This window comes from Lissotriton helveticus, chromosome 5_1 (genome assembly GCF_964261635.1).
Source record: "Lissotriton helveticus chromosome 5_1, aLisHel1.1, whole genome shotgun sequence".
Classification (NCBI taxonomy): domain Eukaryota; kingdom Metazoa; phylum Chordata; class Amphibia; order Caudata; family Salamandridae; genus Lissotriton; species Lissotriton helveticus.
In genome coordinates this window covers 1,948,105,753-1,948,128,705 of record NC_136065.1, presented here as the reverse complement: position 1 = coordinate 1,948,128,705, position 22,953 = coordinate 1,948,105,753, and the positions used below count along the sequence as shown (strand labels likewise).

At 44.0% G+C, this 22,953-nt stretch overlaps 1 protein-coding gene across 2 annotated transcripts in view; it reads right to left on the bottom strand.

Annotated features, from left to right (window-relative positions):
* Positions 1–22,953, bottom strand: part of SOCS7 (suppressor of cytokine signaling 7) — a 249,832-nt gene that overhangs the window by 163,953 nt on the left and 62,926 nt on the right. For both annotated transcript variants that reach the window (XM_078645604.1, XM_078645603.1), the window contains exon 2: positions 12,424–12,488. In XM_078645604.1, the coding sequence (XP_078501730.1) occupies positions 12,424–12,488 (65 nt within the window). The remainder of the gene's footprint in view (positions 1–12,423; positions 12,489–22,953) is intronic.

Below are 22,953 nucleotides of genomic sequence, written 5' to 3'. Positions count from 1 at the left end.
TTTTCCCCAAAACAAAAGGTGCTTTTATTTTTGCTTTCCTAATTGCTGATCTATTCTTCAATGTGTGTGGCTCATTTGAAGGTATTTAAATGTGTGCTACAATCCATTAGATGGTGGGAGCTATCAGGCCCTGGGAGAGCTCAAAACACCTTGGAGGAGTATCATGAAGCCTCTGACAGAGAGGTTAAGCATTTAGAGAAATATGCTGTAGCTAAAACATTTGGGGAAGGGGAGCCATTGGCAGCCATATTGACGGGTAGGCGTTGAGAAAACTAGCGTTACAGTACTGCGGACTGCAACGGGAGAGAGACTACGTGATCCTGACTCCATAGCGAACAGATTCAGTAATTAATATGCAGCTCTATACCGTGCTAGAATGGTAGCAGAAGAGGCCGCTGTCCAGGACTATTTGGAACATATTAAACTCCCATGGTTGGCTGATGAGCACAGGGAATACCTTATGAGGCCTTTGGAAGCCAAGGAGAACCAAGACGCTTTAAGTACCATGAGAGCTGGGGATGCTCCGGGACAGGACGGCTTAACAGTCAATTTTTATAAAGAATTTGGGGGAGCTCCTGGTCCCTCACCTGATTACACTGGTCGAGGAGATGGGGGAGAGTGGAGGGATGCCCTAGTCTATGGGTGAAGCCTTGATTGTTACCCTTTTAAAACTAGGCAAACCCCCTGATGAGTGCGCATCATATAGGCCGTTGTCATTACTGAATGTGGATACCAAATTATTTGCTAAAGTACTGACCAATTGCCGAGCTCCTCTTGTACCACAGCTAGTTATTCCCAAACAGGCAAGGTTTGTCTCTGGGCACATTCTTACGCATAATTTGCACACCGTATTTGGCACTATTCAACACACAAAGCCAGAAATAAAGGCGACTGCAATCTTCCTAGAAGCCCAAAAGGCCTTTGACTCCGTAGAATGGAATTTCATTTTAGCCGTTTTGAGCAGAATGGGAGTAGGTGACCTCTTCTCCCAGCTTGTGAAGGTTCTATATAACTTCTTCTCACTGCTTGGATTAGGGTGGGAAATCTGGTGACCTCTCCTACTAAAACTTCTAGAGGCACTCGGCAGGGGTGCCAGTTATCGCTTCTACTTCATGCTGTTGTAGCGGAGCCCCTAGCCTGCGCTCTTGGGGAGTACCATAGCCATAGAGGAATTCGCTTCCCTGGATATAATTTAATAATTTCCACTTACGCTGATGATACTCTATTGTACATCAGAGACCAGGATGTTAACCTATACATGGTGTGAAGTGAAATGGTACGGTATGGTGAATTCTCAGGTCTCAAAATTATCTGGGCTAAATCCACCATTTTCCCCTCTTCAGCCATGGAGCCGATAGATCTTGATTTTCCTTTGAACTGGTCAGCTGAATCTGTGTGGTATCTAGGCACCCAGGTACATACTAATTCTGAGATAGTATTCAGAGAGAACTATGGCAGGGCAATTGCCAAACTGGAAGACTATGTTTCCAGATGGGTGCAGCTGCCATTATCACTCCTAGGCCAAGGCTCCTTAATGAAGATGATGGTGCTATCCAAACTCTGATTTCTATTCTTGAACATATCTATTGTCCTTCCTGCCCATTTTTTCAAATGCATCAGGTCTTTATTGATCCGCTTGGCTTGGGCTGGTAAACAGCCCCGGGTCGCATGGGACATCCTAACATTACCTTACGTTATGGGTGAACTCGGTGAACCGGATTGGGAGCTCTATTGCAGAGTGGCACAATGTTCACACGCGTTTCACTGGCTGCACCAACAATCCACCTCGCATCTGCGTATTGAATGGGTTGCGACTGCGCCCTCCCCCTAAGCTGCTTCTCTGTATCGAGCCCAGTCTAGGTGTGCGGGTCTGTTAGATTCCATAAACGCCACCTCCCATGCATGGCAGAACTTAATTAAAAGGCAAGCTGCCTCCATCCTGTATTCTCCGCTCGCCCCGGTAGAGTGGTGTCAATGGTTGCAGATTTTGAACGAGCTGGAGGTATTATGCGCTCTGGCGCTTTTGGGTATTTCTAAAATAGGTGAACTATTAGAAGATGGAATGGGACGTAGATGGGAAGACATAGTATTGGATAGGCAAGATTCTACTTCACTCATGACATTCCATTTCTACAGAGTCAGACATGCGCTTCGCGACATGCTCGAGGAGGAGATGACGGAACTTCCAGAAGGAGCTCCCTTTTCCTTGATGCTGCGTGCAGAGTCTTCCTGGAAAATAGTCTCCAGGATTTATTGCATGGCACAAGATTATCGGAAGGACTCTTTTATTAAGGCTAGATTGGCGTGGCAGTCTGACTTAGAGGTCATACTAGATTACGACAAATGGCGATATTTCTGCGAAGCCACACGGCATGTCTCTCTGAATGGAAGACATCGACCTATTCATTTAAAATTCCTTAATAGATTGTACTATACCCCTGCCCGATTGCAGAGATATGGCGTCCGAGATACTGCGAGATGTGCGAGATGTAGTGTGGAACAGCAGGATTCATACACTTAGCCTAGATGTGTCACGAAATCGCTAAATACTGGGCACTAATATTTCAAAAATTGAGTGATATCACAGCAGAGCCTTTGTCATCTGACCCCTTGCTGGCCCTCCTGGGTTATTCTAAACATGTGCGGAAAGAAATTTGTCAAGTGGTAGATATGGGTCTACTGATAGCTAAGCATGAATTTGCTATCCGCTGGGCCCGAGGGTCCCTCCCTACTGTTGCACAATGGTCTAGGAACATGTTGCTCTGCAACACGCAAACTGAATTATATAGTGAGTTGCTCCCTCCACAGAGCCGACCCTAAAACATCCTGGGCCTATATCAGAGTTACCTTGCTGGTAAGGATTGAATACTTTCTGAAACTTAACTCTCTTCTGGTAGTAAGAGGTTCACTGTGAGAGCTACCATGGCTCTGCAGGCTTCGCATGCTGGATTTCAATCTCGTCTCTGGTCAAATAAGAGGGGGTTGCAATCTGACTAGAGAGTACTGTTCCTATGCTGATCCCACTAGATAACTTAACATTTGGATGGAATGGCAGCCTTGAACGGGTTAAATATTTATTTGTTTAACTGGCACAATATTCCCCTGTACACATACTCCCCGGATCTGTAATCTCACATCTGAAAAATTGCTTGAATTTCACGTATGTACACTGTGACTGCTTTTTATGTTGTGTTTCTTAAATAAGTTTGTTTTGGTTTGTCTGTCTATGTCTTTTTTGCACAATCAGTAAATAAATAATACAAATAAAAAAATATGTGTGCCACAAACAAATGATATCCTACAGTCTTTCATGTACACAATCCATGTACTCGAGCAAGATAGTCACATAGTTCATTTTAAAAACTCCTTTCGCTTTGCAGTTAAAGAAAATTAAACACCAACCCCCATGTTAAAAAAAGAATCAACTATTAGTCAAAAGGCATGCCTTCCTTTGGAGCACAGCAAATGTGATAAGATAAAATGTAACAACTTATTTTTTCCTCTTTTGACTCACAAGAAATCTTCTGGCGACCCACAGTTTGGAAAACGCTGATCTAACTGTATAAGATCCTGGACGCGGAGATCCCTCTAACTTTCTTTCCACATCTCCATTCAAAAATACTTTAAGGTTTGGGATTGGTTTCACGATTTGGTCCTATTTCTGACAACAGAAACCCATAGCCCTAAATGCCAGATGAAACTCTGGAAACTGTGTGGCAACGATGTCTGGTCCAACATCCTACTGTTACATGTGTAGGGGTTGAATGAACCTAGGCTTAAATACAGCTGTTTCAAAGCACTCAATGAATGGCATGGGCCCTAAAGAGGTTACATACAACCCCTGACTTTAATTGCTGGTGATGCAGATAGGTAGATTGTGGTATCCTCTGATTCTTGTGGTCCTGACCCAATCTTGCACATTTCTGCTCTCATGTGTGTAAGCATCTATGAGATCATCCCGTGGCTACCATCTGCAGTTGTTGGCCTCATTAGGCATGTCACATGAGATGTCAGATGCGCCAGGATTAGCAGCCCACTTGCAGAGATGGTTTGCTACAATTCTGTCTGTTGCAGAACTGTACATACTCTGGATTGGTAACCTCCACTAGCTCCCAACCTTACCCAACTAGCTAAAAAAAATGATGAATATGGATGACTATGAGAAGATTATTAATTAACTAAAGGGACCAGGCTAACACCAGCTCTGACTACACTAAAGCCCTGACCACTATGAGGTTTTGCTCTCTTGAGAATGCTGCCATTCTTGGCCACCCCAAAATGCGTTAAGACCACAAGAATTGCTACACAATTGCTTAACAAAAAAACAGGGATCACAGTTTGCTCAATGTTATAATATCTGCGAATTTTAAAACGGATTACATTTTCGTCTTTTAAAATACGTATTAATTTTTAAAAGCTCCGTTTTACCTTTTAAATCTTGCCTGAATTTGAACATTGTTCATGGCTTACTTGCATGTGGCGTTGATGGTACCCGTAAGTCAGAGTGGGTCTGTCATACTAGTTAGCGCTCTAGAGGTTGGATGGGGGGCTACTTATGAGCCTGTCGTGTCCGCGCAGTGCTGTCTTGGTTTCAGCTTTAGGGAGACTGTAAGCCTGCTTGAGATTGTGATTACCGTGGTCACAGTTTGCTCAAGGTTATAATATCTGCGAATTTTAAAACGGATTACATTTTCGACTTTCAAAACACTTGTTCATTTTTAAAAGTTCTGTTTTACCTCTTAAATCTTGCCTGAATTTTCACATTGTTGATTGATTACTTGCATGTGGCATTGATGGTACCCGTAAGACAGAGTGGGTCCGCCATCGCTGTTCATGCTCTAGTGGTTAGAGAGGGGGTGGCCTGCGCACAGCTGGCATGCCAAAGGCAAGCTATATGCGCCGATAAGTCATAACGCAGATCCTATGTCTAAAATGAACAACTCCGTAATATCACATACAATTCTAGATAGGATCTCCCCCCTGAACAAAGAGCAGGTGCTGAAACGTATAAAGCCATGCAATCGGGGTCCCCATTAGACTCCTGCCCCCCAAAAATTGCACACTTAGCACCCAGGATTCTTTAAGAACCATTGACAAAAATCCTAAATAAAGTGATCAGTACCGAACATATTCCCTCCAAATGAAAGGAGGCATCGATCATGCCTCTACTGAAAAAAGCTATCTTGACCCCCAGGAACCTAGTAGTTACAGGCCCATTCCTAGACTTCCTTTCCCAGTTACACTACTGGAAAAAGCCCTAAACAACTAACTTATGGCATGTATTGACAGTAAAAATGTGCTGGATCCATCCCAATATGGTTTTAGAAGGGCACACAGTACAGGAAAAAGCCTTGCTCACTCCCTCAGAAGAACTCTGATGGACGTTGGATAAAGGAGGTCAAGCCATCCTAATATTACTCAAACTATCCGCGGATCTTGATACGGTCAACCACATCATTCTGATCAACCGCTCAATGGAGATGGGAAGAGGCGCAGCTTTGACACTACTTGAGGACTTTCTAAAAGACAGAACAAACCAGGTAGCCATGGGCGAATTTTCATCAAAACAATTCTGTTTGCCTTGTGGGGTAACCGCAGGCCTCCTCATTGAGCCCTACCCTCTTTAATCTGTTTATTGCCCCCTTGGTCAAACTGATAAAGTACCTAGGTTTCTCAGTAATGTCCTACACCGATGACACACAAATTGTGGTGTCAATCTCCAAAGGTCAGGAAGAAGTTGGACACAGATTCAACTCCTGTATGGGCCGAATAGATCAGTGGATGAAAGCATATTACTTAAAATTTAATGCGGGTAAAACAGAGGTCCTACTGTTCGGAAACTAGAGATCCCTTTGGTCGCCAATTTGGTGACCCAGAATATAGGATCCTTACCAATACCAGTAGAGAAAGCAAGGAACCTAGGCATTATCTTTGGTGATAAACTCCACTTTCATCATCAGGTAAAAGCACTCACATCTTCCGTGTTTTATACACTAAACTAATAACGAATATCTGTCCATATATCCCTAATGAACTTCAAAAAACAGTTGTCACCTCTCGGATTCAGGCCAAAATAAAAAACGGAAATGTCCTCTTCATTGGCATTCGGAAAAAGTTGTTACAAAAACCTCTAACGCTGTAAAATGCTGCAGCTCGACTCCTCACTGGAATTCCCATACATAAGTCAGCGGCTCAAGCGTTGGTCAATCTGCACTGGCTACCTATAGCAAAACAACTGGAGTTTAAGACCTTGTGCATAACCTTCAAAGCACTAGATAGTTCAGGACCAAGCTATTTTCGCTCAAAATTTGATCGGTACTCCCCAGACAGAAGGCTTAGATCCTCCAGCGCAATGCGATTATCCCCTCCAAGAGCAAAACGTGCTACCTGGGGTGGCAGGAGCTTTCCACTGTAAGCAGCTTCCCTATGGAACAGCCTATCAATTGCTATAAGGAAATGCTCAGACTTCCTGGCTTTTCTGAAGTCAATAAAAACCTGGCTGTTCACATGTTAGTTTTCAGCAGTAATCAATCTCCCTTTCAGTACTGAACAAGACAGTAGAAGCGCCAAGACGCCTCCGGCATTCAAGGGCTATACAAATCCAATAATCAAATCAAAATCAAATCAATAACCCCCATCCTGACTGACCTCTGATTTGACAACTGGCAATCACCTTACGTACCCCTAAGTTTTGCCGAAGATGAGGATAAGTTTGTCCCTTGTGAAGTTATGTTTCCTACAGTTACATCCTTGCACACTATAAACTTGAACTCTATATCGACTCTAATCCATCTTCAAATCTGGATCTTCACACAGAATAGATACTATATGGCTAAAACTATTCGTACTCCCCACCTCTGCTGGTGAACAGATTTGAGTTTCCCTTCCTCAGTACTGCCACTAGTATATACACCGCCACACTCTCTGTAAGTGGTGATATGACTCATCTGAACGTGCCCCTCCACCTCTGCCTCTTTCCCCACCTAATACTAGAACTGAGATGGCGCTGGATCTCCGATTGAGGCATACCTGATTGGTTCAAGAAACTGGTTACTTTCCTCCTTTCTTTACCCCCGGCAACCCCCTAAACACCCCTTCCATAATCTTCCGCTTTATTAGGGCTCGCTGCGAAAAGCACGCGAAAGCCCGCTCTCGCAGAGAGAACTATAGCTGTTGGCTCAGCCGACAACGAGTGGAATGTGGATACAAGACCTGGCCGCGCACAGCGTTGTCCCATAGGATAACGTTGGGCGCGTGCGCTTTTGCATGGCAGACAAAGCCGGATCGCGACGCGCACCTCGTGGAATGCAGGGGGAGTCTGCAGAGGGGCGCGCGGCGGTCATAAACAAGCAGCGTTCACACTCCGTTGTATTTTTCACCGCACTTATTCCTTCCGCTCTCACCCCAGCCGCCATGTATTTTTAATTAGCGCATTCACGTTGGCTTCTCGTCACTCTGGGACAATGTGGTATGGGCGCTTTCGCCCTTGTTTATTGTTGCCTCCTGCTTGTGTGTTCAGGGGACGTACTGCAGTTGACTGACTCCTTGCATGCAGCTCGTCTGTCTGCTGGGCCGGTGTCAGCTCGGTTTGTATCCTCGTCTCTCCTCGCTGTAGTCCATGATGTGGCAGTAACTTGTACAGATAGTGCATTGGTGACTGAGTCAGTATTGGAAAGCGGAAAGAGCCGGAGGTCCGGGGTCCCACTGGCCCGTGCACACACGCTCCCAGGCAGTCTGCACCTTCCCTGACAGTGAATACACGTAAGAAGGGCGCATGGGTACGCACGCATGTTTATATTGATGACAGATGGCTCTGGCGCGGCCTAGTGCTGTGTACCACAAAAGTGACACTTCTGAGTCGATTTTGTGAGGATTGGGCGGAAATCGTGTTATGAAGTGCCAGTGAACGTTCTAAAAATGCATTTCCTAGAGATCGGTTGAAGGGACGTTGGTTGTTGTAAGTACCATAAACATGAATAGGCAATGATAATATTATTTATTTAGGAAGTTTGCAGAGAAAATTCTGGCTTTCTGCTTTAATTGTTGTAAATAGCACGCTGCGCGCAATTTTTCCCCCCTCCCTAATGTAAATATCTCCTGTGTTGCTCTCTGTCGCCTGGCCCCCTTCCTGTAGTGCTTCTCCTTGTGCTTCGCTCCACCGCCTACACCCACCCTCCCCATGTTGCTTTCACGTTAATCTCCACACCCTCCCTCGTATTACTTCTATGTGAACTCCGCCCCGCTAACAACCCGCCGCCCTACCCCCAGTTACTCCCCATCACCATCACCCACCTCTATTCCCCATTGCTTCAGGATGTTGGTCTAAACTCTAAAGTAAACGTGTGGCTGCAAGGCATAGCATTATTTAATAATTTTTTTTTATTTACCGATCCATCTCGGATAGGTAAATAACAAGAAATAAACACCTACGTCATTTCGTAGGCATGCGCATTCATGCTGAAGACATGTGCCTACCTACAAAATGACACAGAAACTGTGTCATGCTTTTTTTATTTTTAAATAGCCAATGCTGCACAGCATACACGAAGCGGGACAGCATGGCTAAAAAGGCTTGGCAAAGCCAATAGGATTATTAGTAAGGACCTAGTGTTTTTTTCAGTGTTCAATTTCATACATGCTAGAAACTTTTTTTAAACTTTTTATTTATTTGAATTTCTGTGCATCATTTAAAATGTGTGCACAGCATGATTCGTTTTTAAAAAAAATTACACTTGATTTGTATTCTCGTGTTCAACGCTGATACAATGTAAGTTTATGTATATAAAGCTTAATTAACGTATGATCACTATGAAGATAATTTTGTGACTTGAATTGTATATAAATTGTTGTTAAGCATGATTATTCACTTTAAGTAGGATTTAATAAACCAAATAAGCTACACTTCTAATTCAGTATATAGCATCTAATTTTTCTACGTTTAACTAGAGAAACTGGTTCGTCCCCATTACAAAAGTGGACAATGACACTGGTACTAAAATCTTACAACATGGTAGCTGCAGGAACCAACTGGCTCCGTGTAATTTTCCTCATCTATTGTTGACGTTTGCACCCTTACACCCCTGTGTCCTCACCTCTATGTGCAAGAATCTGCCCCTCCTGCTGCACCTCTTCGCCTCACTTGTGTGCACTCCTCTCTGCCTCCCGCTCTGTGCACCTCTGCGCCTTCCTATGCATTCCTCTGTGCACCTGTACACTCTCTGTCTCTTTCGTGCTGTGCGCATCCATGTGCCTCCCCATCCCTGCTAGCACCTCTCAGCTTCTCTTGTGTGCATCCCTCTGCCTCCCCGTGCCCCACGTTTATGCTTACCTCTGCGCTTCCATTGTTTCATGTGCGCACGTCCCTGCTTCCTTGTGTGCACACACCTCTATCCCTTCTCTCTTTGTGCATGCTTCTGTCATAAGAACGGACGTGGTACAGGTAGGCTGTTTTTTATTTATTTATTAGTTTTCACTTTTATATAGCGCAAACTTTACACGCAGGTATCAGAGCGCTTTAAATCAGCATGCTTATAACAAGCAAGACTAGCACTCTATATTACTGCCAACTTAGCTTAGCATAAGCAACAGCTAACTACTCACAAACAATGTTTATATACCAATTGCAAATTTAAAAAAAAAATGAATGCAAAGCATTGTCATTTACAATGCCAGTAACTCAAAGTTTAATGCTGCGAGACCTATTGCATTGCAAATACTTGTTCTTCTTTGGGGCCGTATTCATTCTGCAATCTTACATTCCATATATGAGATACTAGACAAACATTGTTCCCCTGCATGCTTACAGCATTCAGTGCCCGTTGTAGACCTATGTATTACGTTCTACAAATGACTATAAAGAACTGTGTCACAAAAGAGAAACAAAAATGGGAAATCCTTCTACACCATCACAAGCAAAACTAAGCTTCCCATTGACTGATTGGACCACATGAAGAACACAAGTCTCTCATACAAAACTGTCTCCAGGGCAAGATTCTGAAGTTTCACACAATCTGAAACTCTTCCTACATTGCTTTGTGAAATACATAGCCAAATGTACAAACTACTATCCTAAAAGTCATATACCACAGACACTTCTTCTGAAGATATGAAGAACATAGCTCCGCAGTATATAATATAGGAATACAATAAAGGGAGCCCCAAGGCATGCCTGGCGCCTAATAAAGCAGTATTGGACTGCTATTCGGCTTCTTTCTGAAGCCAAGAAGCGTGACCACATTACACCTGGTTTGACCTCTTTGAACTTACTACCTCTTGAAAAGTAAAAAGTTACACGCATAAGCGAATAATCTGGGCACAACTGATTATCTGTTGCCCAAGCTTAGGATACTGGAAATAGCTGCACCCTGAAGTTTTCCATCCTAGAAAACGCCCCTAGCATTTGGAACTCGCAACCAACATTCGATTTGCTGCCTTCCTGAAGCACCACTAGGGAAGTTTATTTTATCACTTACTTGCCACCTATGACAATAGAAATATTAACACCCTTGCTGCCCCCCCTATTCCTATGTTTAAACTAGTTATGTTGTGCTCAACTGCCTACGAGGTGAGATTAAACCTATAGAAATAACTGTAATAAATACAAACCAAATGTTCAACAATGAAGAATAAATGACATGCAACAGCCCTAACTTTTTATAATTACCCGTCACTGTTATATTTACCACCATGCACTGTACCACATCTGCTGTCTGACATCTGTAAATTGAACGATATTAGTTTTTCCTATTTGTAATGATGGTTATGATTGCATTGTGTAAAGGCTTTGTGTTCTATACAAAAATAACAAATAGAGTACATAGTATTGCCACCCTAAAAAATCGGATGAGGGAGGCAAAAGGCACTGTTACACACTTTTCGGGACATGAAGGGAAGAGACCTGTGCCATAATGCAATGTAGGCTGGTCAGCATGGCACAAATCAGGATCGAATAAGATCCAACCAAAGCAAGTCTCCAAAAAAGGTGGGGCAGGTAGGAAGATCACGTTAAAGGAGTCCAAGAACGTGACACATTATAGCATCAGTACAGGACATTAGGTCTCTGAATAGCTTTCTGATTGCCTCTACTAAAGTTAAGTATGTTTTACATATACCCTCTATGACAGACACATTCTTCTATCCACAGCATACCCATGGAGTAACGTGCTACTCCTTTGCATCAACACCTCATCTGGGATGTTAAATGCTGCACTGAAGATATCAGGGACACATCTAACAGACTACTCAGTTGATAATGTGTGCTACATGACATTTTTATAAAATAACGTCAGCACTTAAAAAGTATGTAAATCTATGAATAGGGAAAAACTTGCTCTGTGCCCATTGTCCTAAAACCAAACTATGAAAGAAACGTAACTTCAGATAGCACATAACACCCGCCTCCCCCTCCCCCTCATCCCCCCCCCCCAATGAGCTAGCTGAAATTCGATGCAGAGATACTGCACTAGATGCCAGTTATTCAGAGTTTTCACCCTGGAATGGAGAATAAATGCATGGACACAGAACCCCAGGCCCTGTACTGTCCATTTTCTCTGCCACTTTGGGGAGATAAACACTGTCAGCAGGAGGGATGGGGCGGGTGAGGGGTTGGGGTTGGTGTAGGGCATAGTGGGTTAGGTCTGGCTTCTGTCTGTCAGGGGGAAGCACTATCTGACCCCGTTTGCACAGAGATCGTGAGAGGGCTGGGCTGTGCTCCTGTCCGCATCTCCTGCAACAATATAGATTAGCCCGGTGTCTCTAGGACTGGTATTACCCGGTCTGCAGTATGCTGATCCGATAATTCCAGGACTGAAAACCTTGGTAATAGGAGGTGGCATAATTCCGTTTAGAGTTATTACTCCGAGTGAAACAGCACCACTCATAATGAGAGCCACAGTCGATGAAAAACATGTGCACCGTTTCCAAAAAGGCGCTGTCATAGAGCCCCAGTAAACAATAGCATAGCCACATTGGAAATTAGACATCTACTTAGGCCAAAGGCTGCATAGACTACTATTTTTTTTACCAACATCATAAAATGAAAGAAGAATGAAGGTGCCAGCAGTAGACTTGAGGCGTTACACCAAAAACTTGAAGGGATTTATTTTTAAGAAGAGGTTCAGTTCACCATATATCTATCATATTGCGTCACAATAGAACATTTATAAGGTGGTTGTAGTGAGATCAGTGCAGGGTCAAGCCAGCTGAAAAAATAAATACCCCCACGAGCTCGCTGGTTCACTATCTGAATATGGGTAAAAATTAAGTTACACACTTTTTTTTTACCTTGAGTTCCCTTTTACATATTCGAAAGAAGTATTAACTGAAAAGGATAAGTAAACCTTTGAGCAACAAGTGCTATTTAAAAAATTCAACATATACATTTCAAATGTTTTGAGAGGGCAGCCAAATTCCCTTGTTGCTTACCAGTGAAGAGAGGGCTGAAGGAGACTGGAGAAAAGGCACTTTGAGTTCTTGTCAGTCGGGGTTTCCTGTTAAGACAGAAAAGATAAGTGTATTACACCATAGAAAGACCAGTTTACTTCTCATATTACAGTCCTAGGCTGCTTATTCCTATTACCAGCCAAAGACACCCAAAGGGTGGGAGGCACAACTGTTTGAAATCCCTCAAGAGGACAAAGTCTCTATGCCATACAACGTAGAAGCACTCATGTTATCAAGCAGTGTCACATATGTAAAAGTTACTAACATTTGGTATCTGATGCATACATAATCATGTAGCAGATTCCCCACTGTATTAATAATCTCTCAAGGCTTCAGACTGGTGTGGAATCTTTCTTCCCCACCAATGATATGTTTATGCCTCCCGGCGGTTGCCACGCACCTTCAACAGAGACTCCCTCCATACATATTGCAAAGATAAATTAGGTGCCAATCATTGCACTAACGTCACATAAACACATAATTCATCCTACTCTAGGGCTTTATCTTCAAATTAGTGGACAGGTGAGTAGGAAAAATACTGATGAATCTTCAAGAAGAGAATGTATTCACCATAAATTACATTCACATAGGTAAGTAACTTATTTTCCCTAATTAATACATCTTCCAACAAATTTATCACATTATGAAAGTTTCCTAAATCAGTACCTCATTGGAAGGTAGGAATGAGTAGTGCTGGTTAACTAATCATGAAACATAGCTTAGGCAAAGTACCTGTCACAGCCTGCCTAAAATGTGAGGCAAAAGACCTTTGAATAAGGATACAAGGACAACCAAGTGACTGCCCAGCAGGAGGCTTCTGAAAAGTGCTGTGGAAGCAACCATGAGCGGTAAAAAAGGGGGTGGTAATGGACGGAGCATCTGAACCAATCAAACACTCACACCCAGTCAAAAGATCTGGGTTTAATCCATCACCGTTCTTTAGCCCACTCTGCGACCCCAGTTCAGACATGGCTATATGCTAATCAGTCTGACCCTGTGCCTCATGGGAACAGTCCAGCCCGAACTGCCAAGCCATGCCTTCCCTGGACTGGAAATAAGCTTCCGAGGACCGGTTTCTGGCATTACAGCCGTCTTCAGCCCGGCTTGCTTGAATCCAGTGGCAAAGTGAGCAAGGGACTCACGTCTGAGCATACCCTGCCACACTTATGGCAGCCAAAAGCGGTACAAAAGGGGGTGGTAATGGACGGAGCATTGGAACCAATCAAACACTCACACCCAGTCAAAAGTTCTGGGTTTAATCCATCACCGTTCTTGAGCCCACTCTGCCACCCCAGTTCAGACATGGCTATATGCAAATCAGTCTGACCCTGTGCCTCATGGGAACAGTCCAGCCCGAACTGCCAAGCCATGCCTTCCCTGGACTGGAAACAAGCTTCCGAGGACCGGTTTCTGGCATTACAGCCGTCTTCAGCCCGGCTTGCTTGAATTCAGTGGCAAAGTGAGCAAGGGACTCACGTCTGAGCATACCCTGCCACACTTAAGGCAGCCAAAAGTGGTACAAAAGGGGGTGGTAATGGACGGAGCATCTGAACCAATCAAACACTCACACCCAGTCAAAAGATCTGGGTTTAATCCATCACCGTTCTTTAGCCCACTCTGCCACCCCAGTTCAGACATGGCTATATGCAAATCAGTCTGACCCTGTGCCTCATGGGAACAGTCCAGCCCGAACTGCCAAGCCATGCCTTCACTGGACTGGAAACAAGCTTCCGAGGACCGGTTTCTGGCATTACAGCCGTCTTCAGCCCGGCTTGCTTGAATCCAGTGGCAAACTGAGCAAGGGACTCCCGTCTGAGCATACCCTGCCACACTTATGGATCCTTGTACTGGGATGAATGTATGACATTGTTCTACATTCTGTCCATCAACTGTGTTTTTCGCAATTTTCACCCCGAGTGGGCCGGGTATGCTCAGACGTGAGTCCCAGGCTCTCCACACCACTGGAGTCAAGCTATCCAGGCTGATGAAGGCTAATAGCCAGAAACCGGTCTGGGAAAGACATGGCTTGGTAGTTTGGACTGGACTGTTCCCATGAGGCACAGGGTCAGAGCTGATTTGCATATAGCCAGTGTCTAACCCAGGGTGGTGTGGAGTGCAAAAAAACGATGGATTTAGGCCCAGATCCTTGTACTGGGATGAATGTATGACATTGTTCTACATTCTGTCCATCAACTGTGTTTTTTGCAATTTTCACCCCAAGTGGGCTGGGTATGCTCAGACGTGAGTCCCAGGCTCTCCACACCACTGGGGTCAAGCTATCCAGGATGATGAAGGCTGATAGCCAGAAACCGGTCCTTGGATGCTTCATTCCGGTCTGGGAAAGACATGGCTTGGTAGTTCGGACTGGACTGTTCCCATGAGGCACAGGGTCAGAGCTGATTTGCATATAGCCAGTGTCTAACCCAGGGTGGTGTGGAGTGCAAAAAAACGATGGATTTAGGCCCAGATCCTTGTACTGGAATGAAGGTATGACATTGTTCTACATTCTGTCCATCAACTGTGTTTTTTGTGGAAGCAACCATGGTCCTGGTGGAAAGACTGGGCTAAATGGTAGGCAAAAACCACCCAGCATAATAAGTATGGGTGTGCGCTAACAACCAATTTATCCTGCTAAAAACAGTTAAGGATGGGAGAACTGAAACAGTCTTAAGTTCTCCGATCCTGCATGAGAGATTTAATCACCACCAATATAACTATTATTAGAGTTAGAAGCTAAACTGGGCAACCAGGAATTGGCAGGAATGGAGAGGCAGCAAAGAAGGTCAAAACAAGTTTCAAATCCCACTCAGGCACATTAAACAGAGTGGGAGGAAACTAGTAAAACAAATATTTCAGAAAATGTGCCACTAGTGGCTACAAGCATGAAGATTTAATATGGAAGGCGCATACAACTAGACAGTGATGCAACTTTGCCAGAACCCCATGTGCAAGGGGCAAATCTTGCCTTAAGATGTTGGACTGGTTAGTGCCATCTGGTGTGTGTGTGTATATATATATATATATATATATATATATATATAATATTTTTATACAACAATTGCCCTGAAGCATTAAAAGGTGCACTCGACCATGCTCCAAACCATTAGGTTCCTTCTCCCTCTTTGCAGCCTGCCCCTCCGTTTGCCATAAACTTTCACAGATGCAGACGCGTTTCAAGGCATTTCACGCCTCTTCATCCAGGGCACAAACAAACATTGAGGCTTGACTCTGTTCACCTTTCATTTCCGGTATTTATTCAAATTGCCCCAGTGGGCTTGGCTTCCCATATTTATTCATTCAAGCATGATGGACTTTGTAGTCGTCAGAGTCAACAAATAGTGACATCTTTTAGTAAGTTCAGTGTTTAGTTTGTCATTGTTTACCTTTCGTGTATTTTCCTTGGTAAGATAGGCAGAGTCAGGGCACGCTTTTAGAATTTGCACATGGAGCGTGGTGCTGCTCCGAGTAGAATTGTTTTGCTCTGCAGCCTTCCTGGTGTCTGGAATGGTGCTCCTTTTCACGGCCGGGCTGCCGTGGAGAGTTAATTTTATACAACAATTGCCCTGAAGCATTAAAAGGGGCACTCGTATATGTATTATACGTATTATGTGTAATATATATATATATATATATATATATATATATATATATATATATATATATATATATATACATATATATTTTATGGGTGATAGGCTTCTGGGATGACAGGATGCCATTTACAACCTCATCAGGGATAATTACTGGCAGCATTCAATCCACACAAGTGCAGCCTAAAGAGACCAGGGATTGGGGTGACCATAAGAGGCAACGTCAGTTCCCAGATCTCTGCCAACTTCCAAACGAAAGACGACACCTCATCTGCATTGTGAGCAAAGGGGTAAAAAAACGGCCAAAACAACGTTTGGCATCCATATTTTAAGGCGGCTGGAGTTAATAGAAGCTGAGCGAAAAATAAATCTTTATTTTTTACGCTACCAACTACCACTCTGTGGGTGGCATCACCACCGAATTTAGGGTCAGCGCCAAGGCCCTAAACAAACGGTGGACAGTGTCTAGATCGGTTTAAACATTGCCACGGGTTGCAGGGAAAATGTCTGTGAGGGTGTGGCATTAGGAGGTGTCGAGGTTGAAGCTGCCAAAGTCACCAAACCCATAATAACAGATCCATACGTGTGCGACAACCCAGGTGCAGGGCCTTTTTGAAAATATTCAGCACAAATAGATGAAAGGACTCAACCAACACAAGGTCAGCAATGGTACTCTGGCTTTAGCTTCTTAACTGCTGAGAGCTCTCCCAACATCAAGGAAGAATCTGGAGTCGGCGAATGGCAGTGTGACTTGAAGTGGTGGAAGAGCTTATAGAACATCCCCTGGAAGGTGACTTATATTTTGTCAAGGGAATCCACTTAGAGGGGCGAGGAGGGGGGCTCCCTGCAGGCCATAGCCAAAAATAACTTGCCCTGGAAGGATTATTTTGAAGGTGATGAAACAGCAGGAAGATCTAGCCACCACATGGCATGGATAGGTTGCTGACCCAGGTCCATATGTGCCCTTTTTTAAAGGCAGGCTATCTAAGGACAGATTTATTAAGAAGAAACGGTAATAGCACATTTCACTAATTTCTAATATGAACGACAAGATATTAAATAAACATTGCACATCAGATGCTCTAGCCTGCGTACAACAAAAATATGGAGGCTAAGCGCAGCATCAACTATTACACTAGACCATGCAAAAAATGAAATGTTCATTCAGAAATAAAATCCCTCATTCTTGATACAGAACAACAAAACGGTCCAAAGACAATTTAATTTAAATAAGGTACGATTTTTAGGGTGACCATATCATTATGTATTTTTTAGATCTGAAGAACAATCTCATGCCTGCCACTCATGGGGAAACATGTAGAAACAGGCTTTGGGTCAGCCTCCTTTAGCCATTTTGCATGAGAAATTGACAATCACATCTTGGATCAGGCCACAAGAGCATTTAATTTCACTGCCTTTATAATGACTGTTTGGGCCTTTCCTTCTGGTTTTACTGGGATGCACAAGGGAATATTTAACATCAGAAAAGTACGAGTCTCACCTTTGTCACATTTTGCCTTAAATACACATAGCAATCTTTTTCCTGTACTGCAGCAGGCATTTTCCACTGACCGAATGTATGACGTTACAATGAATTCCGTTGCAACGCATGCCTTTACCACGCATGCGTTACAACGGAATTCGTTTACCACTCATAACATTTTCCTCGATTGGTGGCGTGGTGACGTCATACGTCGTTAAGAGAAAACGGAAGGTTTTTTCCGATTTCTCTTAAACGACGTGACTTCAGGTGAGTTTGTTTTTTTTGGGGGGGGGGGGGGGGGGGGGAAGACCCCCCCCAACCCCCCCTTTTTCTTACTTTTTTACTTTACCACATATACCTTTACTACAAACCTCGTAGTAAAGGTATGCATGGTAAAGGCTTTCGTGGTAACCACGCATGCGTTGTACTGCATGCGTGGTTAACGATTTCGTGGAAACGGCTTCGTTGTAATGGCCGTTTCCCCCACTGACCAGATCAGTGGTCAAACTGGAAACAGAGAGGAAGTAGTCCACATGATCTACATCTGTAATTTTCTTCCATTGAGAATCAAAATGCCTGAAATGCTTAACAACGTTTAAAATCTCAGAAATGTTTTATTCCTATTACACTTTGCATTAGGGTTGTTGTCAACTGAGCACAACTAGGAAATAATTGCCACGCCCTTCATAGGTTTGATCATGTGCAGCGTTAGGTCTGCAATCAACATAGAAATGTCCACCATAGTAGTATCACCAAGGATTGTTAATATCTGAAGTTAAGGGAGGTAACTTTATTAACTTGAAAGGCATAGCACTAGCTTAAACATCTTTTAGGTGCGAGGGTAGATAATGTAATGTAAAGGAAAATGCTACTTACCAGTATGCATTTGATCTTGGCATGTAGAGCTGCAGAGTTGCACACTTTGCATAGATGGCCACCTAGTGTTGGGCCCTGATGTTTGCAGTTTGTTTTTGTTGTAGAAAGTCTTTGGAAGTCACGGGATAGGTGACTCCTCCTTTGGGTGATACTGCGCATGGGCATCGGCTCCATCCCCAGATTGTTTTTCGCCATTAGGGAAGTGATGGAGCTAAGAGATAGTGATGACCATGTGTGTTTGTATCTAATGAGAATAATACTGGAGCAGATAAAGGTAGCCGGGGAGGCGGGTGGGCGTGGACTCTGCAGCTCTACATGCCAAGAACAGATGCATACTGGTAAGTAGCATTTTCCGTTCGAGGCATATGAGCTGCAGATTGCACACTATGCAAAGATTGCATAGCAGTACCCACACTAGCGGCGGCCACCTGTTGCAGTTGTTTGAAATAGTGTTTTAAGTACAGCCTGGCCTACAGTGGCTTGTTGCTTTGTTTGCACATCTACACAATAGTGTTTTGTGAATGTGTGCGGTGTAGACCATGTAGCTGCTTTGCAGATGTCTTCCAAGGGAATGTTCCCTAAGAATGCCATGGAAGCCCCTATTTTCCTTGTAGAATGGGCTTTTGGAGGAATTGTTAGTGTACGCTTAGCTTTATGGTAACATATTGAGTCCATCTAACAGTCCAGGCGTGTGTTTTTTGTATGACATGACAGCCAGTGTATTGTTGTTTCCATCTGACTATTTTCTGTTGGCGCCAGGATATCCGTAGGGTGACAGTTGCGCGTTATAAATAATAAATACAATACAATACAATACAATATTTGGATACACTTAACAATCCACCTGGCAATACTAGATTTTGATATTGGGTTGCCTTTATGTGGTGGTGAAAAGGATACAAAAGGCGGTTTTGTTTTCCTAAAGCTTTGCGTTCTCTCTATGTAATATAGTAATACTCTTTTGACATCTAAGGTGTGCAGAGGTCTTTCTTCTACTGCTTGTGGCTGCGAGAAGAAAACTGGCAGTTCCACAGACTGGTTTAGATGGAAAGGATAAACTACCTTTGGCAGGAATTTAGGGTTTGTACGAAGAACAACTTTATTGTGGTGCATTTGCAGAAAAGGTTCTTGAATGGTAAATGCTTGCATTTCACTAACTCTTCTTAACGAAGTAATGGCTACTAAGAAAGCCACTTTCCATGTGAGAAATTGCAATTCGCATTTATTTAATGGTTCAAATGGAGGTCCCATGAGATGTGTGAGCACTATGTTTAAGTTCCACACAGGTGAAGGTGGTAGCCTTGGAGGTATTATTCTTTTGAGACCCTCCATAAAAGCTTTAATGGCTGGCACTCTAAAAAGAGACAGATGCTATTTTGTAAGTAAGCTGCAATGGCAGCTAGGTGCAACCTGATAGATGTGTAGGCTAAATTACACTTTTGAAGGTGCAGTAAATAGCCTATAATGTGTTGGATGGATACATCTAGGGGATGTTTATTGTTGTTTTGACAGTATATTACAAAACTTTTCCACTTAGCAGCGTAGCATGCTCTAGTGGTGGGACGCCTTTCTTCCTTGATAACATTCATGCATTCTTGAGGGAGTTTAAGATAACCAAACTCTATGACTTCAGGAGCCAGATCGCAAGGTTGAGCTGAGCTGGGTCCGGGTGTCTGAGCTCTCCATGGTTCGGAGTTAAAAGATGTGGAGATAGGTTTAGTTTTTGATGTGGTACCACTGATAGCTGTAGCAGTGTGGTGTACCACGCTTGTCTGGCCCACGTTGGAGCTACTAGTATAAGCGTCAGCGAGTGATGTTGCATTTTGCGTACTAGTAAAGGTATCATTGGTAGAGGAGGAAAAACGTACGCAAATAGTTCTGACCAGTTCATCCATATCGCATTGCCTTTGGCCAATGGGTGCGGGTATTTGGCGGCGATCTGGCGGCGAAGTGTGGGCATTTTGCGTTTTCGTGGGTGGCGAAGAGGTCTATCTAAGGTTGCCCCCACATTTGAAAGAACGGGTGAAGAACTTGTGGATGAAGTTCCCACTCGTGCATCTGCTGAGTCTGCCGACTTCGCAGATCTGCCATGGTGTTTTGAACCCCTGGGACGTGCGGAGCTATTAGAAGATGTTCTGAGGCATAGCCCACCTCCATATTGTTTACGTAATACATGGCTGTCATATTGTCTGTGCGGACTAAGACAGTCTTGTTTGCCACTTGTGTTTGGAATGCTTTCAGAGCTAGGAACACAGCTAATAGCTCCAAATGGTTGATGTGGAGTAGTTTTTGCATTGGTGTCCACCTGCCCTGCGTGGTGTAATGCAGTAGGTGGGCTGCCCAGCCGGAGAGCGATGCGTCTGCTGTTAGTATGATTTGTGGAACTGGCTCTAGGAATAGTCGGCCTTTTGACATGTTTTTTGTGTTCCACCATTGCAGAGAGGGATGAGTCCGACTGTCTACCAACACTAGGTCTGTTAACGGACCTTGAGCCTGGTTCCATTGGCGTGCTAGACATTCTTGAAGTGGACGCATTTGCAGTCTTGCGTGAGGTACTATGAATATGCAAGATGCCATTATCCCTATGAGTTGCATAAACACTCTAGCTGGAAGCGAGCGTTTTGATTTGAATTTTGTTAGGAGCGTTTGCACACTTGTTATCCTTGCTGGAGAGGGATAAGCTTGTGCTAGTTGAGTATTGATTGTGGCTCCTAGGTACTGTTGTGTGTGCGATGGTAGCAGATGTGACTTGGTGTAATTTACTGTGAAGCCTAAGTCGTGGAGTAACAGCATTGTATTGTGAGTGTGTTGTACACACTGGTTGTACGATTGTGCTTTTATGAGCCAGTCGTCTAGATATGGGAAGACGTGGATGTGCTGTCTTCTTAAATGTGCTGCTACCACTGCTAGACATTTGGTGAACACTCTTGGCACTGTTGTTACTCCGAAAGGGAGTACCTTGAATTGGTAGTGCTGCCCTTCTAACACAAATCTTAGATACTTTCTGTGCGCCTGGTGAATTGGAATGTGGAAGTAGAGGTCTTTGAGATCTAGTGTGACAAGAAAGTCGTTCTGCAAAAGGAGTGGAAGGACTTGCTGAAGTGTGACCATATGGAAATGATCTGATTGTATGTAAGCGTTTAGAGGTCTGAGGTCTAGAATAGGTCTCAGAGATCCGTCCTTCTTTGGAATTAAGAAGTACAGGGAATATACTCCTTTGTTCCTTTGACGTTTTGGAACTATCTCTATTGCATTTTTCTGCAGGAGAGAAAGTACTTCTTGTTTGAGCAGCGTTAAATGATCTTGTGACATTGGGCGCTGTTTGGGTGGTATGTTTGGGGGGTAGAGGTTAGTTCTAGACAGTAACCTGACTGAATTATTTGAAGCACCCACCTGTCTGATGTGATGTCTTTCCAGGCTGACAGGTATTGCTGTATCCTTCCCCCGACAGGAGTGGAATGGGGCGGGGGAAAGGGAGGGGAGTCATTGGGTAGGGGTGGAGGCAGATTGTGTGTTGTTATTCTTGCCTCTGCCTTGGTTATTGTTACCGCGGTAACCTCCCCTTTGGTAGCCCTTACTGCAGGTAGACTGAGTGGGGCTTTTATATGTTGTGGAAGGTGTATCGGATGAATATCCTCTGTTTGCACCTCTATATGTTGAGCGACGAAATGAACGTCCGCCTGCAGGGCTCCCATAGATTTTGCCGTGTCTCTGTCTTTTTTAATTTTTTCGAGGGAGACATCAATCTCTGGTCCAAATAAGTGTTGCTCATCGAATGGTTGATTGAGTATAGCACTTTGGACCTCTGGCTTGAATCCAGATATACGTAGCCAAGCATGCCTGCGTAGCAGGACGCTAGTGTTGACGGCTCTGGAGACTGTGTCTGCTGCATCTAGCGCGCAGCGGATAGATGTGTTAGTGATAACTTTTCCCTCTTGAATTAGCTCACTAGCTCTATCTTTAAATTTGTCAGGAAGATGTTGCATTATTTCCTCGAGCTCATCATAATGTGCTCTATCATAGCGTGCTAGTAAGGCTTGCATGTTAGCAATGCACCACATGTTTGCCGCTTGTACGGTCGTTCTTTTCCCCGACGCATCAAGGAGTTTAGATTCCTTGTCTGGTGGGGGAGCTTCTACTGATGTTTGAGAGTTAGCTCTCTTACGTGCGTTAGATAAGACTAGAGAGTCCAGGGGAACGGGTCCCTTTATATATGCTGGGTCAGATGGCGCACCTTTATACTTTTTCTCCACCCTTGGGTTTATAACCCGTGTCCTGACTGGGTCTTTAAAGACCTGAGAGACATGTTTAACCACGCCTTTGAGCATAGGCAAAATTGCTGAAGACCTTTATGCGGTGTCAAATGTGTCTAGCAGGAAGTCCTCCTCTATTGCATCGGAGTGCATGTCTACCCCATGGTATTGTGCTGCTCTAATCAGTAATTGGTTGAACCCCATTGTGTCTTCTGGTGGTGAGGGCCTAGAGGGGTATATGTCATCTTGTGGTACATTTGGGACATCTGGTGTAGTATAGTCTTCCCATGGGTCTGGTGAGGCTGGAGGA